The sequence below is a fragment of the Dipteris shenzhenensis genome, chromosome 27 (assembly GCF_047967505.1).
Source record: "Dipteris shenzhenensis isolate YYH24624 ecotype China chromosome 27, Dip_SZ_1.0, whole genome shotgun sequence".
NCBI classification, from domain to species: domain Eukaryota; kingdom Viridiplantae; phylum Streptophyta; class Polypodiopsida; order Gleicheniales; family Dipteridaceae; genus Dipteris; species Dipteris shenzhenensis.
This window is the reverse complement of record NC_141622.1, coordinates 5,216,071-5,233,316: the sequence shown is the minus strand read 5'-3', so window position 1 is coordinate 5,233,316 and position 17,246 is coordinate 5,216,071. Positions and strand designations below refer to the sequence as shown.

Sequence of the window (17,246 nt, the reverse complement as noted above, 5' to 3'; positions counted from 1 at the left end):
CATTCCTACTCCATTGACCCACCTTAATCATCTAGTAGAGGCTACTGATCGATTTACTAAAGATTTCTCTAGCATTTTAGCTACTGTCAAAAAGAATATCGAGCATGCTCAAGCTGTGTATACTGCACGTGCAAACAAGGGTAGAAAGAAAGTTGTATTTGCTGAAGGTGACCTAGTTATGTTACGTATTGAGAAGCGCATACTTAAGAGTATTGAGACACACCCTGTAGTTAAGTTTGCCCCTAAATCCTATGGTCCCTTTAAAGTTTTGAAGCGCATTAATGACAATGCCTATCGGCTCGAATTACCACCCGATTGAAAAATTCATAATTCTTTTCATGTGCACCTCCTGAAACCTTTCCATGGAGACCCACTAGTTCGACCCATTTTAGACGATGCACCATTGCTTCAAGAAGGGACCCAGCTCTTAGAGCCAGACCAGATCATTGATCAACAAATCACTCAAACGAGACGTGGAAACTCATATCCTATTTATCTTCTTACATTTAAGAACCACCCCGTTGAGGATGCTAAGTGGATGCCCGAGTGATATTTTCACCAGTACCCTAATTTATTGACCACTTTTTTGTCCTGCAATTGAGGGCAATTGCGATTTCAAGCAAGAGGGATGTTACGAGAATTGGAATTATGCCATTAATTTAATCCTTCAGTATTTAGTTTAGTGAGATCCAGCATTTTTATCGTGCAGCTGATGCATGTGTGCTCACTATTCCATAGTGATGCATGTGTGCTCCTACATGGCTGGATATACAGCTGCAGGCTGTATAAGTGTGTAGCATTGTGTGCACCACTTACGCAGTGATGGTATGTGTAGCATGTGTGCACCATCCGTACGATTTTATTCATGTGTAACATCAGGTGCACCATGAGATGGTATGTGTTGCATGTGTGCACCATTCATCTATAATTTATTGATTTCCCATTGCTATAATATTGAAAGATTGATTGATTGTGGTGATTAATTCCAAGGTTATCTTATGCTTGAAATATTTCATTACTATTGATTGTGTGAATTAGCGGAAGAGTAATTGATCGGGCGATGGCATCTGGCAATTATGATTCGCCATATTTTGGGTGTGTAGGCGCAACTCTAGTGATGCGGGGATGAATAAGGCTTATGCCTAATTTTTGATATTACAAAAGCTTATGTACATATTTGAATTTTGGAATATTAGTGGCTTGGCTAAATGAATAAACTAAAGTTAGAAAAAGCTTTATTTTTAGAAAAAGCCAACTATTCTAGAAGGTGGATGGGCTTTTTGTAAAAGGGTGCATGGAGGAAAGCACAAAGACTTTTGTATGATTTTTGCTCGGAATCTTTTTGAGAAATATACATAAATACATAGGAGGTGGAAGGAGAGCACCACTCCTATGGGGGGAGATTGTACCCAGCATGCTTATTCTGTCTCTTTCGTTTGTGAGTTTTGAGAGTTTGTGCATATTTTCGAAGAGTGTTGCTGTGTTTTTCAAGGATTTGCAGGTTCTGCGAGTGTTTCCCGTCGCAATTTTCAAGGTTTCTTTATCATGAAAGGGAAAAAGAGAGGAACGCACATATGCAATTTCCTCCATCCCCATTTGGAATTTGAGCATTGTTGGGCACTTGAAACAACTTCACATATCACTTGAATAAACATAAGCTGACAAATCCCCTACCATTATTGTATGATTAGGTGGAATGATTAGATTGTATTGCCCATGCCTTTACTCGATGCTTGCTTAAACCAAATCACTTTGTCTATAAAGACCACTTCAATCATGCTTTTATTGTGATTTACCCGACATAGTTATCTTCATCATGCGATGGGTGAGAGAATGAAATTAAGTTACCCATGTCTTTTGTTTATGCTTTTACTCAAAAAACCTCCCTCCTTTGCTCCCCACTTTTATTGAGATAGTAAAGGTAAAGTTGATATGTGGACACTTCCAAAGAAGTTCTTGATCATGTCCAAAAGGGAATTTCTTTTGTTTTGATGCTTTTGTCTCGATGTCCAAAGGCACATTATAATACCAAGGGGCAAGGACTAAATTCATTGTACAATGTCAAAAGGAGTCCAAAGAAAGAATATATGTCTAGCAAACAAAAACACTTGGGTGGCAATAATTAGAATGTTTCTTGTGTTACTCCAAAGAAGAAATTCCTCAATTATTTTGTGTCATGATGATAAGGAAAAAGGAGAAATAATATCTTGTAAACTATGCTTGTCATTCTAATGTGCAGTGCAAAAAGACTTCCAAACCATCATTAGGAAGTTAAGATTTTCTAGTGTCCAATTTCATTGATTAGGAACTCCTTGTGATGTCAATTTCTAAATTCATAAAGTGCTAATGTGTTAGCTTGAAAATAAAAAAGGAGAAATAATATCTTGTAAACTATGCCTATCATACTAGAGGTGTATAGCAATTTCTTAAAAAATCATCTTCATGCCTAATTTTCTAAATGAAAGCACTACGTCACCTTTTTGGGTGGCAAATCTATCCTATGTATTGGATTTCCAAGCTGTATGAACATGGGGTGACGTTCACTTTCATTGTTTAGGAAACATCTCTAATGTCACTTTCTTTAAAAATTATTTCATGCCTAATTTTCTAAAAGAAAGCACTACGTCATCTTTTTGGGTGGCAAACCTATCCTATGCAAAGGTAAATGAACATGGGAATGGGATACCCATGCTAGGCACATAAAGGAAAATATCATATGAGTGTTTGTGACACGTGAATGGTGCATGCAAGGTTCCTACCTTTTGGAATATAGGTACCTTTGTGCCAAAACTATGTAAGGCCATGAGGAGACAACACAACATGAATGCTTGTAAGAAGGAAAAACTTGAAGCACCTTGTTGATGAATGGCACCATGGGTGCTACAATAAGCTTACATGCAAATAGATGACACTACAAAAGTGATTACAAATAGGAATGTGCCATATCAGTACAAGCAATAATAATGTTAGGTAGGTCGTGTGAAGAGGCAAAGCAAGTAACCTTAATTGAGTATTTGATAAGACATTGAAGCCAACATGTTTAACTAAAGCCACGACATGTGGAGGAAAATCTCTCCATGGCTCAGAATGGAGAAAGGTAAGATGGGTAGTGAGTGAATATTGAGGAAGCATGGCCTTGTATAGAAAGGAATTTCCAAGAGGCAAGGTTTCCCATTTTTCAATAGCAAGGGGGACATACAAAAAGAAACTTTTGTACTTTTAAAAACTTCCCTTTGAAGGAAGCAAAAATATGTTCCTTGCTAAGACAACTAACGTAAACCTAGGCTTGGGTGTTGTTAAAAAGCATTGGAGACACTATGGAAACTCTCGATCACTTAGGCTTAGTGCACTCGCTACACAAAGTGTGCAGCCAGCCTCACATCAATTTCGTGCACACAATTTTGAAGGAGGGCGCATAAATGTGTGCCCTCAGGTGCTCATTTTGGCACCTATTCGCCACCCCTTCGTGACTAGCAATAGCCCTTCCTCCCATGCATTTTTCATTGCCTGCAGAGTGTGCTGACGAGGGCAGAGGGAAGGCTATACAACACCAGCTAGTCATCTGTTTGATCATGGAAGATGATGGAACGCTCTCGTGTGAACCAATCCTTTTCCTAAAGGAGGTCCTCGAAATCCATTCTGATGCAGAGCCGATGCATAGACCAGCTATGCACATACGTGTTCCAACCCTCATGCTTTGAGGTTTTGCCATTGCTGAGTCATGGATGTCTTAGCTAGAGTTGCATTGCGGATTTAGTGATGCCTCATGCAACTCTTTTGCTCAATTGTTTGACTCACACCCTACATGGAATATTTTGCAAGTTGTGAGGATGAAAAGCAACATCATGACGTGCCTCTCCCTTGAGTCAGGGGTGGACGTTAGCGATTCTGCCTCTGGCAATGAATGGTGACTTGGGAACTTGGGCTTAGTGCACATGGGTAGAGACATGCGAGGCCGGCATAGGTTTCGAGGGAAGTTTGAAGCACCATTGGAGCTGAGATTTGCAGCTCTAGTTTTTGGGTGCAGTTTTGGAAACCAGAGTGCCAATCCTTGCCCAACCAATAAGGAGATGGCTAGCTTTGGGCTTGAATGAGGAAAACTCTTTGAGATCTTGATGGGGCAGCCAATCAAACTAAAGATGCTAGCTCTCATATGGAGAGCGATTTCCAACACTTATTAAATGAACGACGATTTTAGCGTGTGAAGGAAATCGTCTTGACTCTTATGGCAGCAGTGACCAAAAGGTTGAGGCCATTGCTACCAAGTGGAGAATCATTGACGAAAAAAAACCTTAGAAAGACAAAGACATGACCGATGTTGGGTTGTGCGAATCGTACCCGTTTTGAGAGAGTATGGCGCGTCCTGTCATGTATGTATGTATGAGGCGATCGATCGGTGCATGAAGCAAGCACGGGATCCGGACTCGCGGACAGGTTGTAATATTTTATATTACACGCATGTCAGTGCAAAAGGACACGCAAGAAGTCCAATTGAAAGGCTGACATAAACATCGCTGCACCTTTGCCGCGGGGAATAGTGATGTGAATGAATGATGCTAGGCCTCTGCGACTCCCGAGCTTTGGTCGTCCGGGGAGAGGAGAGCGGCTCTGCACACGAGGAGGCGCGCAGGCCATGCACGCAGAGCGATAGGGAGGGGGACGACAATACGGGACAAAGAGCAAAACTGTTTCAAGGCCCAACCGGTTCGCCTTTCATTACTTTTTTTAGTGTTAAGTACTTGGCAAAGACACGAATTTGGATTGTGGATTGCGCCCGTTATTACGGGTGCATTCTCGACTCGCAGCAGATGGCGATTTGTCATAGCCCGGAAGAGGAGAAGGAAAGGTGGTCTTTCTTGACGTTTCACGGAGCGCCCTTTTATGGGGGAAGGCAGCCGTAGGGGGAGAGAGTTCTTGGCCGAGAGTGTAAAAAGATTGTCCCCTTCCGATCCGGCGCATAGTTGCAGCGGCTGATAACGCGGGCCGTGGCCCTGACGAGAGGGAGATGCAGCTTAAAGGAGGGAGGGAGGGAGGCAGATTTAATCGCATAGCGCGGGCCGTGAGAGAGTGGATTTCGTCTGCCTAACAGAGACTCGTGGTTTCTGGCAGAGAAGAACGAAACTGCGGAAGACCAGAGAATTCTTGCAGCTGCAGCAGCAAGGAGCGTGCGACCTGCACAGTGTGAGGAGCAAGCCACTCACCTTGCCTGGAAGAATGGAGACCCCGGGGGAGGTCCGGGAGGAAGAAGAAGAAGCTGGGCCTTCTTGGGCAGACATGCTTCCCGATGCCCTCGCCAAGATCTTCAGCAAGCTTTCCTTAGAAGATATGTTGACCACCATCCCTGGAGTGTGTCGAACATGGAGATGCGTCTCTCAGGACGCTGCCTGCTGGCAGAAAGTGGACCTCGACGAATGGGGCCGTAACAGAAGCCCCGAAACTATGGAGCAGATGATTATGCTATTGGTGAATCGAAGCCGAGGCTGTCTCAGAGAGATTTGTGTGCCCAGCCTCACCAGTGACAGCATGCTTCGCGTCATAGCTTGGAGGTCTGTCTCTTCCCTCATTTTGAAATCTCAACAGGTTGCAAATTTGCAAGGACAGTCTGTGCTGTGTGGATTTGCTCTCTAGAATCGAGGCTCGTGCTCATTCCGCTACATATAACCGTTTCCAGTCTTGTTTCGTTGTACCATTCAAAATTCGCTCTTCCTTTTGGCTCGTAAAAACTCTGCAGTTCGCATCATTAGAAGCCTCCCTTGCTTGTAGTCACAAGAAGCACCAGGATTGGTCGCTCTGTGTAATAGTACATTTTCCTTGCAGGAATTGGTCGCTCTGTATGTCGTCTCCTGCATTAAGTCCCCCCACTGCATTGCCAATATGTTTCTAAGGCTTCATTGGACCCAGGCTTTTCCCATTAATTGATTTTATGGACAGACCTTCTTGATCCCCTTCCTGTTCTATGCATTGCTTTCAAAGTGTGTTTGCAGGATCGGATTTCTTTACTTTCTGGTTACTGTTTCTCCCCGATTCTCATAAAAATGCGATGTGCAGTGGTTCTCTAGTTCAGGTGCTTCGGATTCCTTGCAGTTTAGTGACCGACGACTGCTTATGTCAGCTCACGGCCAAATTTCCTTGCATCACCTACTTGGATATCAGCTTCTGTGTTTCAGTATCTAAAACGTCTCTTGAGTCATTCGGGAAAAATTGTCGCCTTATTACGCGGCTCAACTTGAACATGTACCCACAGGATTTCAATGCACCTCCTAGTGATGACATGGCTTTTGCTATTGCTCAGTCCATGCCACAGCTGAAACATCTTGAAATGGTACATGGGATGCTGTCAAACACAGGATTGAAAGCTTTGCTCGAGAAGTGCACAAGCTTGGAATATCTGGATCTACGAGGATGTTGGCACTTGAACATGGAGGAAAGTTTTGTGAAGGATGCAAGAAAAAGGTTTAAGGTGTTTCATGTACCGTTGGATGAGAGCGCATATCATACAGATGACTCCGATTTAGATGCTTCAGATTACTATGGCGATTCAGATGAGGGGCTTTGGGATGACAGTGATTTTGAGGATATTGATGACCTCGCTATGGCCATGCATGAGGAAGAGATTAACGGTACTCTATATTTCTGGCCTGATACATCCCCATCTCCCTAAGCTTAGGCGAAGTGAAGGTCCCACACCCACAATAAATTGATAAGTGCTGGTTAACTACATTCCGCGAGTATGGCACTTCCTAGTAGCCAGAGCTAAGATGATGTTCTTTAGAGTCATTCTGTATGTGCATAGAGCAACTGGACTCTGGACTATGCCGGTTGAACATCGATACTTCAGAGCAAAGCACAAGATTTCAAATTGCACCTCGTAAGTAAGAGCTAGGGCACTACAAGAATGAAATGTGCTGCTTGTAATATTTAGGATCAAAGGTGTCTGCTGCTTCAGGTCTAGAAGCAGACAACGTGCTCCTATCGGAATACCTGTTTGCTGTAACAGCTACTTGGGAAAGCCCTGTCCGAGAGTTTAGAAGCATACCAAGGGGTGGCACGGCTGAGTAAATGTTTTTCTAGTTTTTGTTTAACATGTGGTTTCGTAGAAAACCCTCAGCATAAGTGACAACCTCCTCTGGGTGTTTGATTTATTGTAATTAAACTGTAGAAGGGCAATCCATGTGACCCTCTTTATTCGTAGTCACTTCACTGGGCTTTTCTTCATGTAAGTGTACATATGTGTATAAGTGCTATCTCTCAGAAAGATTACCTTACATGTTTGCATCTTGTTGTCAATCTAGTCTTGGCAACAGTCTGTCATGGTTACTACAACATATGATTGTGTCAACTCATCTGGCAGCTTTTTAGAGCAGATTGGCCATAAAGACAGTTTGGACATCCTACTAGCCTCCTTCAAGGAGATGGCTCATTGCGAACTAAAGGGGAAATTTTGCATGGTTCTTTTTACGGGGTCGCCTTCTGTACAGAACTATTAGATTGTATTATAAGATTCTGCCAAAATACTAACCTCTTTTTCAGAGGGAAGATGTGAGGCTGGGTCCTAGCCGTAGTGTATTTCATCTGTTTCTTGATCTCAAACTGCCCCATTCTCTCGAGGGAGATCATTATTCTCATCTTATCATTATGGACATCTTTTTCTGGACCTGTGGTCCTGTGGTTTGTCTACCTTGCAGTAAAGCTGCATTCTATGTAGTACAATATGTATTGCAGTTGTGACCCCGCCCCTCATGCATGATGAATTAGAGGCCGAAAAAGGTATATATTGTGGAATAAAAATGTGGTATTGAGGGCAATAGGAGCCCGAGTTGGTACGTCTGTCCTGTGTAGCGAGGTGGCTTCCTGATATTGCATATGCAAATACTTACTCTCTTCGCGATACATATGATATTGAAGACCCACCCCACCTTCTGTGGATGGGTGTCTATGAGAGGGTGTTGGGACCCTTGATCTCAGCCCCCCTTCCTAATGTGGCAGCTTGTCTGTGTGATCTGTGCCAACAAAGTGCAATAACAATGTGCCTGTAGCCTTTCCCCTGGTCCCACAATATTCGAAACGGCATCGATCTGCTGTGCCTTTATGGTAGCTGCATCTGCTGTTCTGGCTGCTGGGAGCTTCTGGGTGCTTAGATCTGTGTACCTGCTTGAAGCTGTTCGTGGTCCAGAGCTGCTGCCCACTCTGGGGCCCCTGCACATGAAGAGGCTGGAGCAGCAGGCAGCACTGTGGGTGACCTGTTCAGGAGCCCTGGATCTGGTGGCGGGACTTTGAAGTAGGGGATAGGGTCAAAATTTTTATCATGCAAAATAGGTGTGTAATGCTTATGAATCGGAGTCCTAGACGCAAATAGACAAGGAAATTGATGAATACAAAGCGAATAAGCCGAACAAATCTGAGGAACAAGAAGATTGGATAGACTGAGCAACCACAACGGAATGCACATACCTACACACAACAAAGAGAGAGAGAGGAGGGGGGGGGGGGGGGGGGGGGAAAGAGAGTGACAAAGAGAAGGGACGTTTGAAAGGAGAGGGAGAGAGAGCGTAAGCAGTGACCAAGGAGCGAAAAAGAGACACGACAGACAGAGGAAAGAGGAATAGGGACAGTAATGGCAGAGAGAGGGAAGCTTTAGCCTCAATCCAGAAGCCTTGTGACTTCAAAGGGGATGACAGGCGTATCAGTGTGACAGCTGCCCACATGGGAATGGAGAGCCTGAGTTTTCAGCCCTCTCTATTGGTGAAAAAGCAAGCTTTGTTAGAGTGCAGGCCTACGTGTGTGTGTGTGTGTGCGCGCGTGCACGCGCGCGCGCGTGTGTGAGAGAGAGAGAGAGAGCTGCCTAACAAAATAGAACATTCAAAGTAGACAATTCCGTGCATGTGTGCATATGGCTTCGCAATGTCCCATGGCTTTACATAAGTTGCCTCTTGAAGCAATGCCTGCTTCTGTACAGAATAAGGATGCCCCTGGGACCTCTGGACTTGAGAATAGAATTAACAAGCCAGTTTCTGTAGTCCAAGATAAAGGAAAGGCCAAGGTTGCTCCTGCTATTTGCTCCTGCTAGCAATGGCAATACTCCAATGCCCCCCTGTAGCTCAAGCAACAGCTAAGGAAAAGTCCTCGAGTGAAGGTTGGCAAACCCCACAGAAAATTGTCTCAACTAAGACTCTTTCGCCTCGCACATGGACGGGTGCATCCTCTGCACACCCCTGCTGAGAACTTTGGTATGGGCATTACTTGGGCAACAGTGACTGTGAGCCATACTTTGTTCCTGGAAGATGAAGTTGACCTCTTATTGCCTGGCCCTTAGGATCATGCTTGGGATCTTTGGGTGGACATGTATCCTTGATTACCAGTTGGGGTGCTATTCCACCTCACACATGGATGTGTGCATCCTCTAGTGGGCACACCCCTGCTGAGAACTTTGGTATGGGCATTACTGTGTGCCGTACTTTGTTTCCGAAGATGAAGTTCCCTTCTTTATTGCCTGGCCCTTAGGATCATGCTTTGGATCTTGAGGTGGACATGCGGTCTTGATTACCATGTGGGGGTGCTATAGTATGTGCATACTTGTAAATCTATACATATAATTTGTAAGGGTTATGTGATAAATGGAGGATTGTATGTGCTTATGTCAAGAGGTTGCAGCATGATATAGTGGCCTAAAGAAAAAACTCCACCGTTAAACCATCCCAACCTAGACTCTTCCATTTCCCACATGCTCTGATGGCATCTTTTAATTCACTCTTCATGAAAGGGACTTCAAGTTGCATAGCTTGTTCAGGAGATAGAATTGGACTTATGCTAAAGTACCTCCTGTCTAGCAGCATAACAGCATGTGATGCTGACTAGCACATGCCTTAGCAAGTTGCGCTCTGGAATCGGTCCAAGTACCATCCAAATTTTCAACATAGCAAATATTTGTAGGTTGCCTCTTAAAATGTAAGGCCTTAAAGACATCCTTTGAGGAGCAGCCCTTATCAGTGAAAGCCCTCTGCCTGGCCCTGGTTTCCCATTTCTCCACCTTTTGGCGGTCATTGCATTTAAGGAAGTGAGTAGCCTGACATAGACAAGTAGCCTCATCTTGAGATAATTCTCAGAGATGGATGATTTCTATCAATTGTTGAGCTTTTAGCTTTGTCAACATCCTCTCTAAGATTATGCATAAAATTCTTGCCATAGTCACGAATGGCATGTTGCATATGGGTAACAAAACATAGTTACCAGCCGAAACGGAAACGGAAGAAACGGAAACGGAAGAAACGGACGAAACGGAGTTTCCGGGCCCCGCCGAAACGGAAACGGAAGAAACGGCAATATGATACAATTTATGTATACAATTTTATTTTTTATACATAATATAATTATCAATAGAGTGCAATTTGCAAATCATACATAATACAATTATCTAGACTTGAAGCTTCAGCCTTCAAGCATCAATGCATCATTCATACTTCTTGGAGCCAGTGCCTCCTTTATAACTATCTAGGAGGGAGACATGGACCCAATAAGCATCTCTCAGCATTGAGGAGGATGGAGAGGTGAGAAGGAGGATGGAGAGGTCACAAGTGAGAAAGGATGGAGAGGTAGAAGGAGGATGGAGAGCTCAGAGGTAAAAGAGGATGGAGAGGTGGAAGGAGCCTGGAGGATCAGAGCCTAGAGGTAGAAGTGAAGGAGGATGGAGAGGTTACAGGTAAGATTAAAGAGAGGATGGAGAGAAGAAGGATGGAGGGATGGAGAGCAGGCTGCCAAGCTGCAGCTTTTGCAGGATGGAGAAGATGGAGCAAAGGATGAAGAGGATGGAGAGAGAAGGATGGAGGTCCGAGGAAAACGGGATGGAGAGTCCAAGAGCAAAGGATGGAGGGATGGAGAGAGCTTAGAGAAGGTGGAGAGAGCAGCAAGGATGCACAGGAGGAGTGCGATCGGCGGGAGGCGGCGAAATCACGACTTTTGGGATTTAGGGCAAAAACAGGTTTTACGAAACGGCGTTTCTTCAAGAAACGCCGTTTTCGTTTCGCCGTTTCCGTTTCCAGCCAAGAAACGGCCGTTTCGTGCAACTATGTAACAAAAGCTATCCATACATGATCGACATCTAGGTGACGATGTGCCCAAAGAGGAGCAACAGCATCCCACACCATGTTTTTGTATACCTCGTGCTGCAAATCACTATTGTTTATCAAGAGCAGCCTTCATCCGGCAATCTGTCCTACTGGATATCATAAAAAGACAGCTGCAACCAAAGAGGAGCACGATTTGAATGCGTGAAAGCATAATCAGCCACATATTGATGTGCATCTAACATATACCAATAATAAACGGACTCGATATGCAGATGTGCATTATGTGGGAAAATATACCCAGAAGCAAAGTCACAAAGGTCAACGAGACCAGACTGAGAGAGTAGATGAATCCAGTGCACCGCTCTCAGAGGCCAGCATATGCATATGACCATCCAACGATAATCCCATCAAACTGGATTATCCAATGATGGGGTGCATATGATAATCCAATGACCATCCCATCATTCAAAGCCACAACTGGCTGAAGAGCATGTTTCACAAGAAGAACTACCCCTGAGAAGGAGTTATCACCTACATAGAAAATATCATATCCTGCAAAATGCGCTGTCTGGCCTGCATAACCATGCTGGTTATGCTCCTACAAGATGCCATTTCACCTGCATTGCTATATGTGGTTAACCATGCATGGGAAACTCAACAGATGCCTCCAAGTTGGAAAAGAGGAGTGGTTAAACTATTCCCCAAAAAACAACAATGTGAGTCCTTTGCAGATTGGAGACCCATTACTCTTATGTGTGTCATCTATAAGCTGGCTGGTAAGATGATAGTGGCTCGTACCAAAGGCTTTCTGCATGATGGGTTGGCACCCTACTTGGTACCCCACAGACATATTGTATACAATATTGCCGATGCATATGCAGGGATTGAATATGCAAAATACATTGAGCAGGATGTTCTCTTACTACAGGTGGATAATGCCTTTGATATTGTACAACAGGATTTCATCTCACAGACTATGAAATCTCTAAGATTTGGGGGGCAAATGCGGCATGTTATTAATTGGTTATATCAAGACAACCAAGTTGTTGGCATTTTGGCAAGTGATATTACCGATCAATGGACTCTTTTTTGTTCAGTATGGTAGGGCTGTCCTCTCAGTGCTTTGTTTTATGCCATAGCTACTCATCCTATGCTTCAATATATGGGTCATTTAGTAGCTATAGGTGCTTTGCATGGTTTGGAGTAAGGGCAGCAGGCCGTTGATTGTGCAGGCATATCCTGATGATTCCTTTTCCTTGCCTCTAAACATAGAGCAGGATCTTTCATGCCCAATGTCACAAGAAACTTTTCTAGGTTTTGACAGGCGTTTCGCCTAGAAATGTGAATGCATTTTTTCATAAATTATATATATTGTATAAATATTTACCTCCAGATTCTCTCTCAAAAGAGCTCTCAAATACAGTGTTACACTCTCAAAAACATGGAGCAAGAGCAACAAATCGGCGGCTGAAACGATGCAAAAGAGTGTCGGAAATTGCATACGGCATTTTTATACCAGGGTATTTTTTTCAAGACACCTCGTTTTGGGCGTTTTTTGGTTACACTGCTCATGCCTCATGCGTGCTTTACCTTTATATGGGATGGTTGTTGGTCTATAAGTAAATATTTAAAGTCTAAACTTCATTTTGTCCATGAGAAACCTTGGCATCATATTTTATGGCCATGGGACATACTTCCACCCACGCAACTCATACGTCACCTTTGCTACCCCTTTTGGATGGACAGTCACTCGTCGTCAACAAATGAATTGGGTGTTTAACATGCTTAAAAAGAAGCTGGAATGTTGGAAGTTGTCCACTTGGCCATTACATGTCCATCATTGCATAGTTCAATCGATATTGGTTTCGAGTTTTATTTGCAATTGACGATGTTTACCAAGTAGGACATTGCTTGTTTTATGTCTAATACTATGGAGATTTTGGGAGGTCACGCTATTGTTTGGAAAGCCCTCAGGTTGCTTTCACTAGATCATCTTTGCTCACCTACAATCCATGGGGGACTAAATATCCCCAATATTCACATGCATATTTTAACTCACAAGGAAAAGTGATCAGCCATGGATTTATACGATATGACACTTGATTCTACACTCGTCTTCCACTGCCTTTAGTCTCTGGCAGCCTACTCAATGGGACTTTCTAGTGTGTTACATTGATGGCAAAGTAAAGGAATGCCCTTTTGTCTCTTGCTTGCTTTCTGTTTAGAAGCACATACTTTCCCACCTTAAAAATGGAATGGCAGCGATACTATTGCTAGAAACTATTTGCATGTCGAGAGCCAAAGGTGTTCACACCCCCAAGAACCTTTCTATTCTTCTTTTCTTTGGTCTAAAGGAATTTGCCTTGTGGATGATGTGCGTGATGCTACTAGTATGGTGATCTCTTTTCTAGTAGTTGTCAAACAATATGCTTTGGGCCATCATTATAGGCCCCTATGGCATTTATTATCACAATGCTCCATGATGTTCAACCAGTACCTTGTCTTGAGATTGTTGACCGCCTCAAAGATTGGGTTCTCCAATCAGTTAATCAAGTTTGCCATGCACTACCGTTAGCTGACATCACAACAATTACATCTTTGGATAAGGTTTTGCTGCCTCCTCCTTGGGTTTCTCTTCATGCCAATCACATTTGGTCTATGACACACACCTCTTAGTGGGAGCGGAGAAGATTATAGCACATTTGGGCTTCAAAATTCCCTCTTTTGTAAATTGCTATAGCTCTCTTGTCTTTCTTGAATCTTTTTATTGCTTGTTCATTAACACTTCTCTTTTTAGTTATTTTCATGGCTAAAATGTTTATTTATGATGGCATATGCTTGTTTTTTTCATCTCCCACACTTTGTTGTAGGTTTGTTTTGGTAGGGAATTTTTTTGTTAAAAGTAATTGTTGCACTTTCAATCCTAAATAGGGCTTTTTTTTTTGTTAAAATTAATTTTTGGTTAGAGTACATTTCTGTGAAAGGTAAGTGTGTTGTATCTTTGCAGTAGTTGGAAATATGCATTTGTTGCTTGAATTTGTTGTTGAACATACAAAATCATTGATTCTTTGTTCCATTAATCAAAGCTTTATGGTATATGAGGAGTATAATTTTTACACACAGCATAGAGACTTCTTGCCCTAGTCCACCCACGAGGAAGCTAGAGTTGTGAGTCAAAGATCAAGAGTCTTGATAGCTAAGACACATGTAACCGGCCTTCAGTTTCCTAAAGGGCAGTAGACCATAACTTGCATTGCATATTCATTACTCAAAGCCACATTGCATCATTTCCAACCACTTAACTTTAAACAATACCACTCAAAAAAATAACTGGATGGAGACTAGAGTGCCCCTGCTATGAACCACCCCAAACACTTTGCGCCCCTTCCGGTATTTATTTATTTCTTTAGGAATGAAATCGGTACATACAACAAGGGCTCACCCTTATGCTCTGCCCGACGGGCAATTTCATTGTCCAAGCCAAACTTGGCTACAACTTGCATTCCATCCTAGTGCACACACTAGTACCGAAGTGCCAAGGCAAGGCCAAGGTATTCACCATTGTCAATGATGAATTGTAAAGGTGTCCAAGCATTCCACAAAGCATCCAACTTACTTAACCAGGTTTGGCAATCCCACAACCCATTGACTAGCCTCTCAGGGTGACCAAGCTTCAGGAAGAAAATCCACACACTGCCCCTTTGACCCTAATCTTGTTACACCCTCTATGACTGGGTGCCCAATCACTGCCTGAATGGCCAAGAGGGGCTTCTAACAATAAATGGAGCAATAACAAGCTTCCAAAATCACCAAATGCAATCAACGTGAAAGGGATAGTGACAAGAGAATTCAAAACAGCTTCAAACGACTTCAATCCAACTCCAAGGAACTCCAATCCAGTCCAGAGCCTCTCCACGGGCAGCAAATCCAATGTGGAGGCTAGCAGGAGAAAATGGCAGCTTGGAGAGGGGAAGGAAGAGAGATAACGGGCTGGAAATTAGAGAGAGGAAAAGAGCAAGAGGATCACGAGCAGGAGAAGGAGGAAGATCAACGTAGCTTGTAAGATTCGCCTAGTGAAGCGTGCACCTCGAACACTGTGTAGAAAACAATCGTACATCAGTCTCGAAATCAATGCCGAATTGCCACGAGAAGCGTGCAATCATTCGTACAAATAGCTTAAGGATGCATGCCTCTTTCGTATAGTCAGCAAAAAGAATGTCCACCTTGGATTTCGTGCAACAGATCGTGCAATCAATAATTAATACTTTCGTACAGCTGTACGGAAGCCTTGGAAAGAGAGAGAGAGAGAGAGAGAGTCGGGATGTGTGAAAGAAAGAAAGAAAATTTACTAGAGTCTTCGAAAGACCGATGGCTTTGAGACTGAAAGAAAACCTGATACAAATCATCGTAAGGGTGGAGCTAGTAAACGAGCATCATCACCCGTGCTGAGTCCTAAGTCTGATCATACATAATCAAATACATCTGGGTGTGACAATGAAAAGAAATAAAGACGGGAGCAGAGCGGAATCCTCCGTATGTCATGTTGCCCCGGCTGGTGCATCGTCGATGATGGGACGTTGGCATCCGTCAAGGGGTGTCGTGCGTCTTGGTCTCCTGGAGGAGACTCAACGCAAGACTAGAGCCATCATGACTCCCGTGGGACGTGTCTCGAGTCTAAACAATGACGGGAGGTCCCCCATAGTGATCTGTGTGTCTCCTTGATGTCTCGTGTGTCGTGCTGTAGTCGTGGGGTCGGGGTCTTTGTCACGTCTGCGGCTAGAGTCTGGACGATTAATGTCACTCAATGGGAAGAACTCTGTAATCTTGCTCTAAGAGGTGTCTGATGGTGTGGCTAAACCCAATCGCCTGAGTAAGTACTCTCTGTGTCGGACCCCCTCATGAATGAAGGCCACAAGGCATCTCTGATTTGGGTAGGCGAGGAATCTGGAAAGGAGCCCGGAGCTGTCTCTGAAGAGAGTGGTAGCAGCCTCGAATCTCGTAGTACACTGGGCACCTGAAAATTAAAATGCTCCTTCGACTCAACCTCCTAACAGTCGCACAGTGTGCATATGCGATGCTCCCTAGGGATCCCCTTTGCTCTGCCGGTCTCTATGCGGAGGCGGTGTGATGATATCCGAAACTGTCCGATGGAGATCCGTAGTGAGTGAGGCATATGAAGCTCAGTGTACCCCGGTGGTGTGATGAATCCCTCCTCCAAAATACGAAGATAGTAATCTTTGTAGAAACTCAACTTCACTAGAAGCTCCCTTGGCTCCAACCAGGTCCGAAAGGTATGTAGCTGTAGGAGATTCTCTCGAATGACCTGGTTGGTGTGTGGCCCAATCAGGATGGTGGGTGGGAGTACCGGAGGGGCATTTAAACTATACTGAAAAGGATGTATCCTATCAATGTGAAACCCTATTCTCACAAACCATCTGTGAGTCCGTGCATACCAGCATGGCTCGTCTCCCTCTGTTGCCAACCTCATGGAGGAATCGAGAGCCAACCATGGCAACCTCAGTCTCCTTGATGTACTGTCTCCATATGATCTAACCCGGTGTAGATATCTGATGGTCTGAAAGGTTGCATCTAGTTGGAGTGGAGAAGCACCAAACTCGGCCTGAATGATATGATGTGGTACAGATGGTTTCCCCCAGATCATCTGTGAAAGCATGAGGATCTGCAAGCGCTCCACCCGTGTCTACTCTATCTCTGACATGTCATGTCCCCAACAAGGGCTGCCATACATAATGGCTGTGGTCGAACCAAGGAGTCGACGAGAAGAGCCTTGGTCCGAGGGTCCTGGAAGTGGGAGTGGAAGCACTGTCTCTCTAGCCGAGCCAGTGAGGCGTATCCCCTACTCATTCTGGCTTGCATCGCTGGTCTCATCGTGAAGATCGGGCTGGAGAAGATGACCCCCAAGTAAGTGTATGAGGATACGATCTCAACTTATGACCCACTAAAAGTGAATTGCTTCCATTGCATGTTTGCTTGAGAGGTGTTAAAGTTCATGATCTTGGTCTTGCCAAGGTTGACCTCCAAATCATGGGATAAACAAAAAGCCTGCAGTGCATCCAGGTGTCACTGGAGCCCCTCGAGTGTGGACGACAAGAGTGCCACATTTTTTGCATAAAGAAGAATCCTGATGATCATCCCGGCAATGAGCAACCGGTCCCTCCGGAA

At 44.0% G+C, this 17,246-nt stretch overlaps 1 protein-coding gene across 1 annotated transcript; it reads left to right on the top strand.

Annotated features, from left to right (window-relative positions):
* Positions 1–4,493: 4,493 nt before the first annotated feature.
* Positions 4,494–7,236, top strand: LOC147883775 (F-box protein FBW2-like). The gene is made up of 3 exons (XM_087398798.1): positions 4,494–4,846; positions 5,110–5,546; positions 6,049–7,236. The coding sequence occupies exons 2-3, from the start codon at positions 5,215–5,217 to the stop codon at positions 6,659–6,661; spliced, it is 945 nt and encodes a 314-aa protein (XP_087254924.1). The 5' UTR covers positions 4,494–4,846; positions 5,110–5,214; the 3' UTR covers positions 6,662–7,236.
* Positions 7,237–17,246: the final 10,010 nt, after the last annotated feature.

Excerpts from the sequence above, each read along its gene's own strand:
- LOC147883775 (XM_087398798.1), top strand. The coding sequence starts at position 5,215 with ATGGAGACCCCGGGGGAGGTCCGGGAGGAAGAAGAAGAAGCTGGGCCT. Across the intron at positions 5,547-6,048 it reads CTTCGCGTCATAGCTTGGAG|TGGTTCTCTAGTTCAGGTGC; the intron begins GTCTGTCTCTTC and ends TGCGATGTGCAG.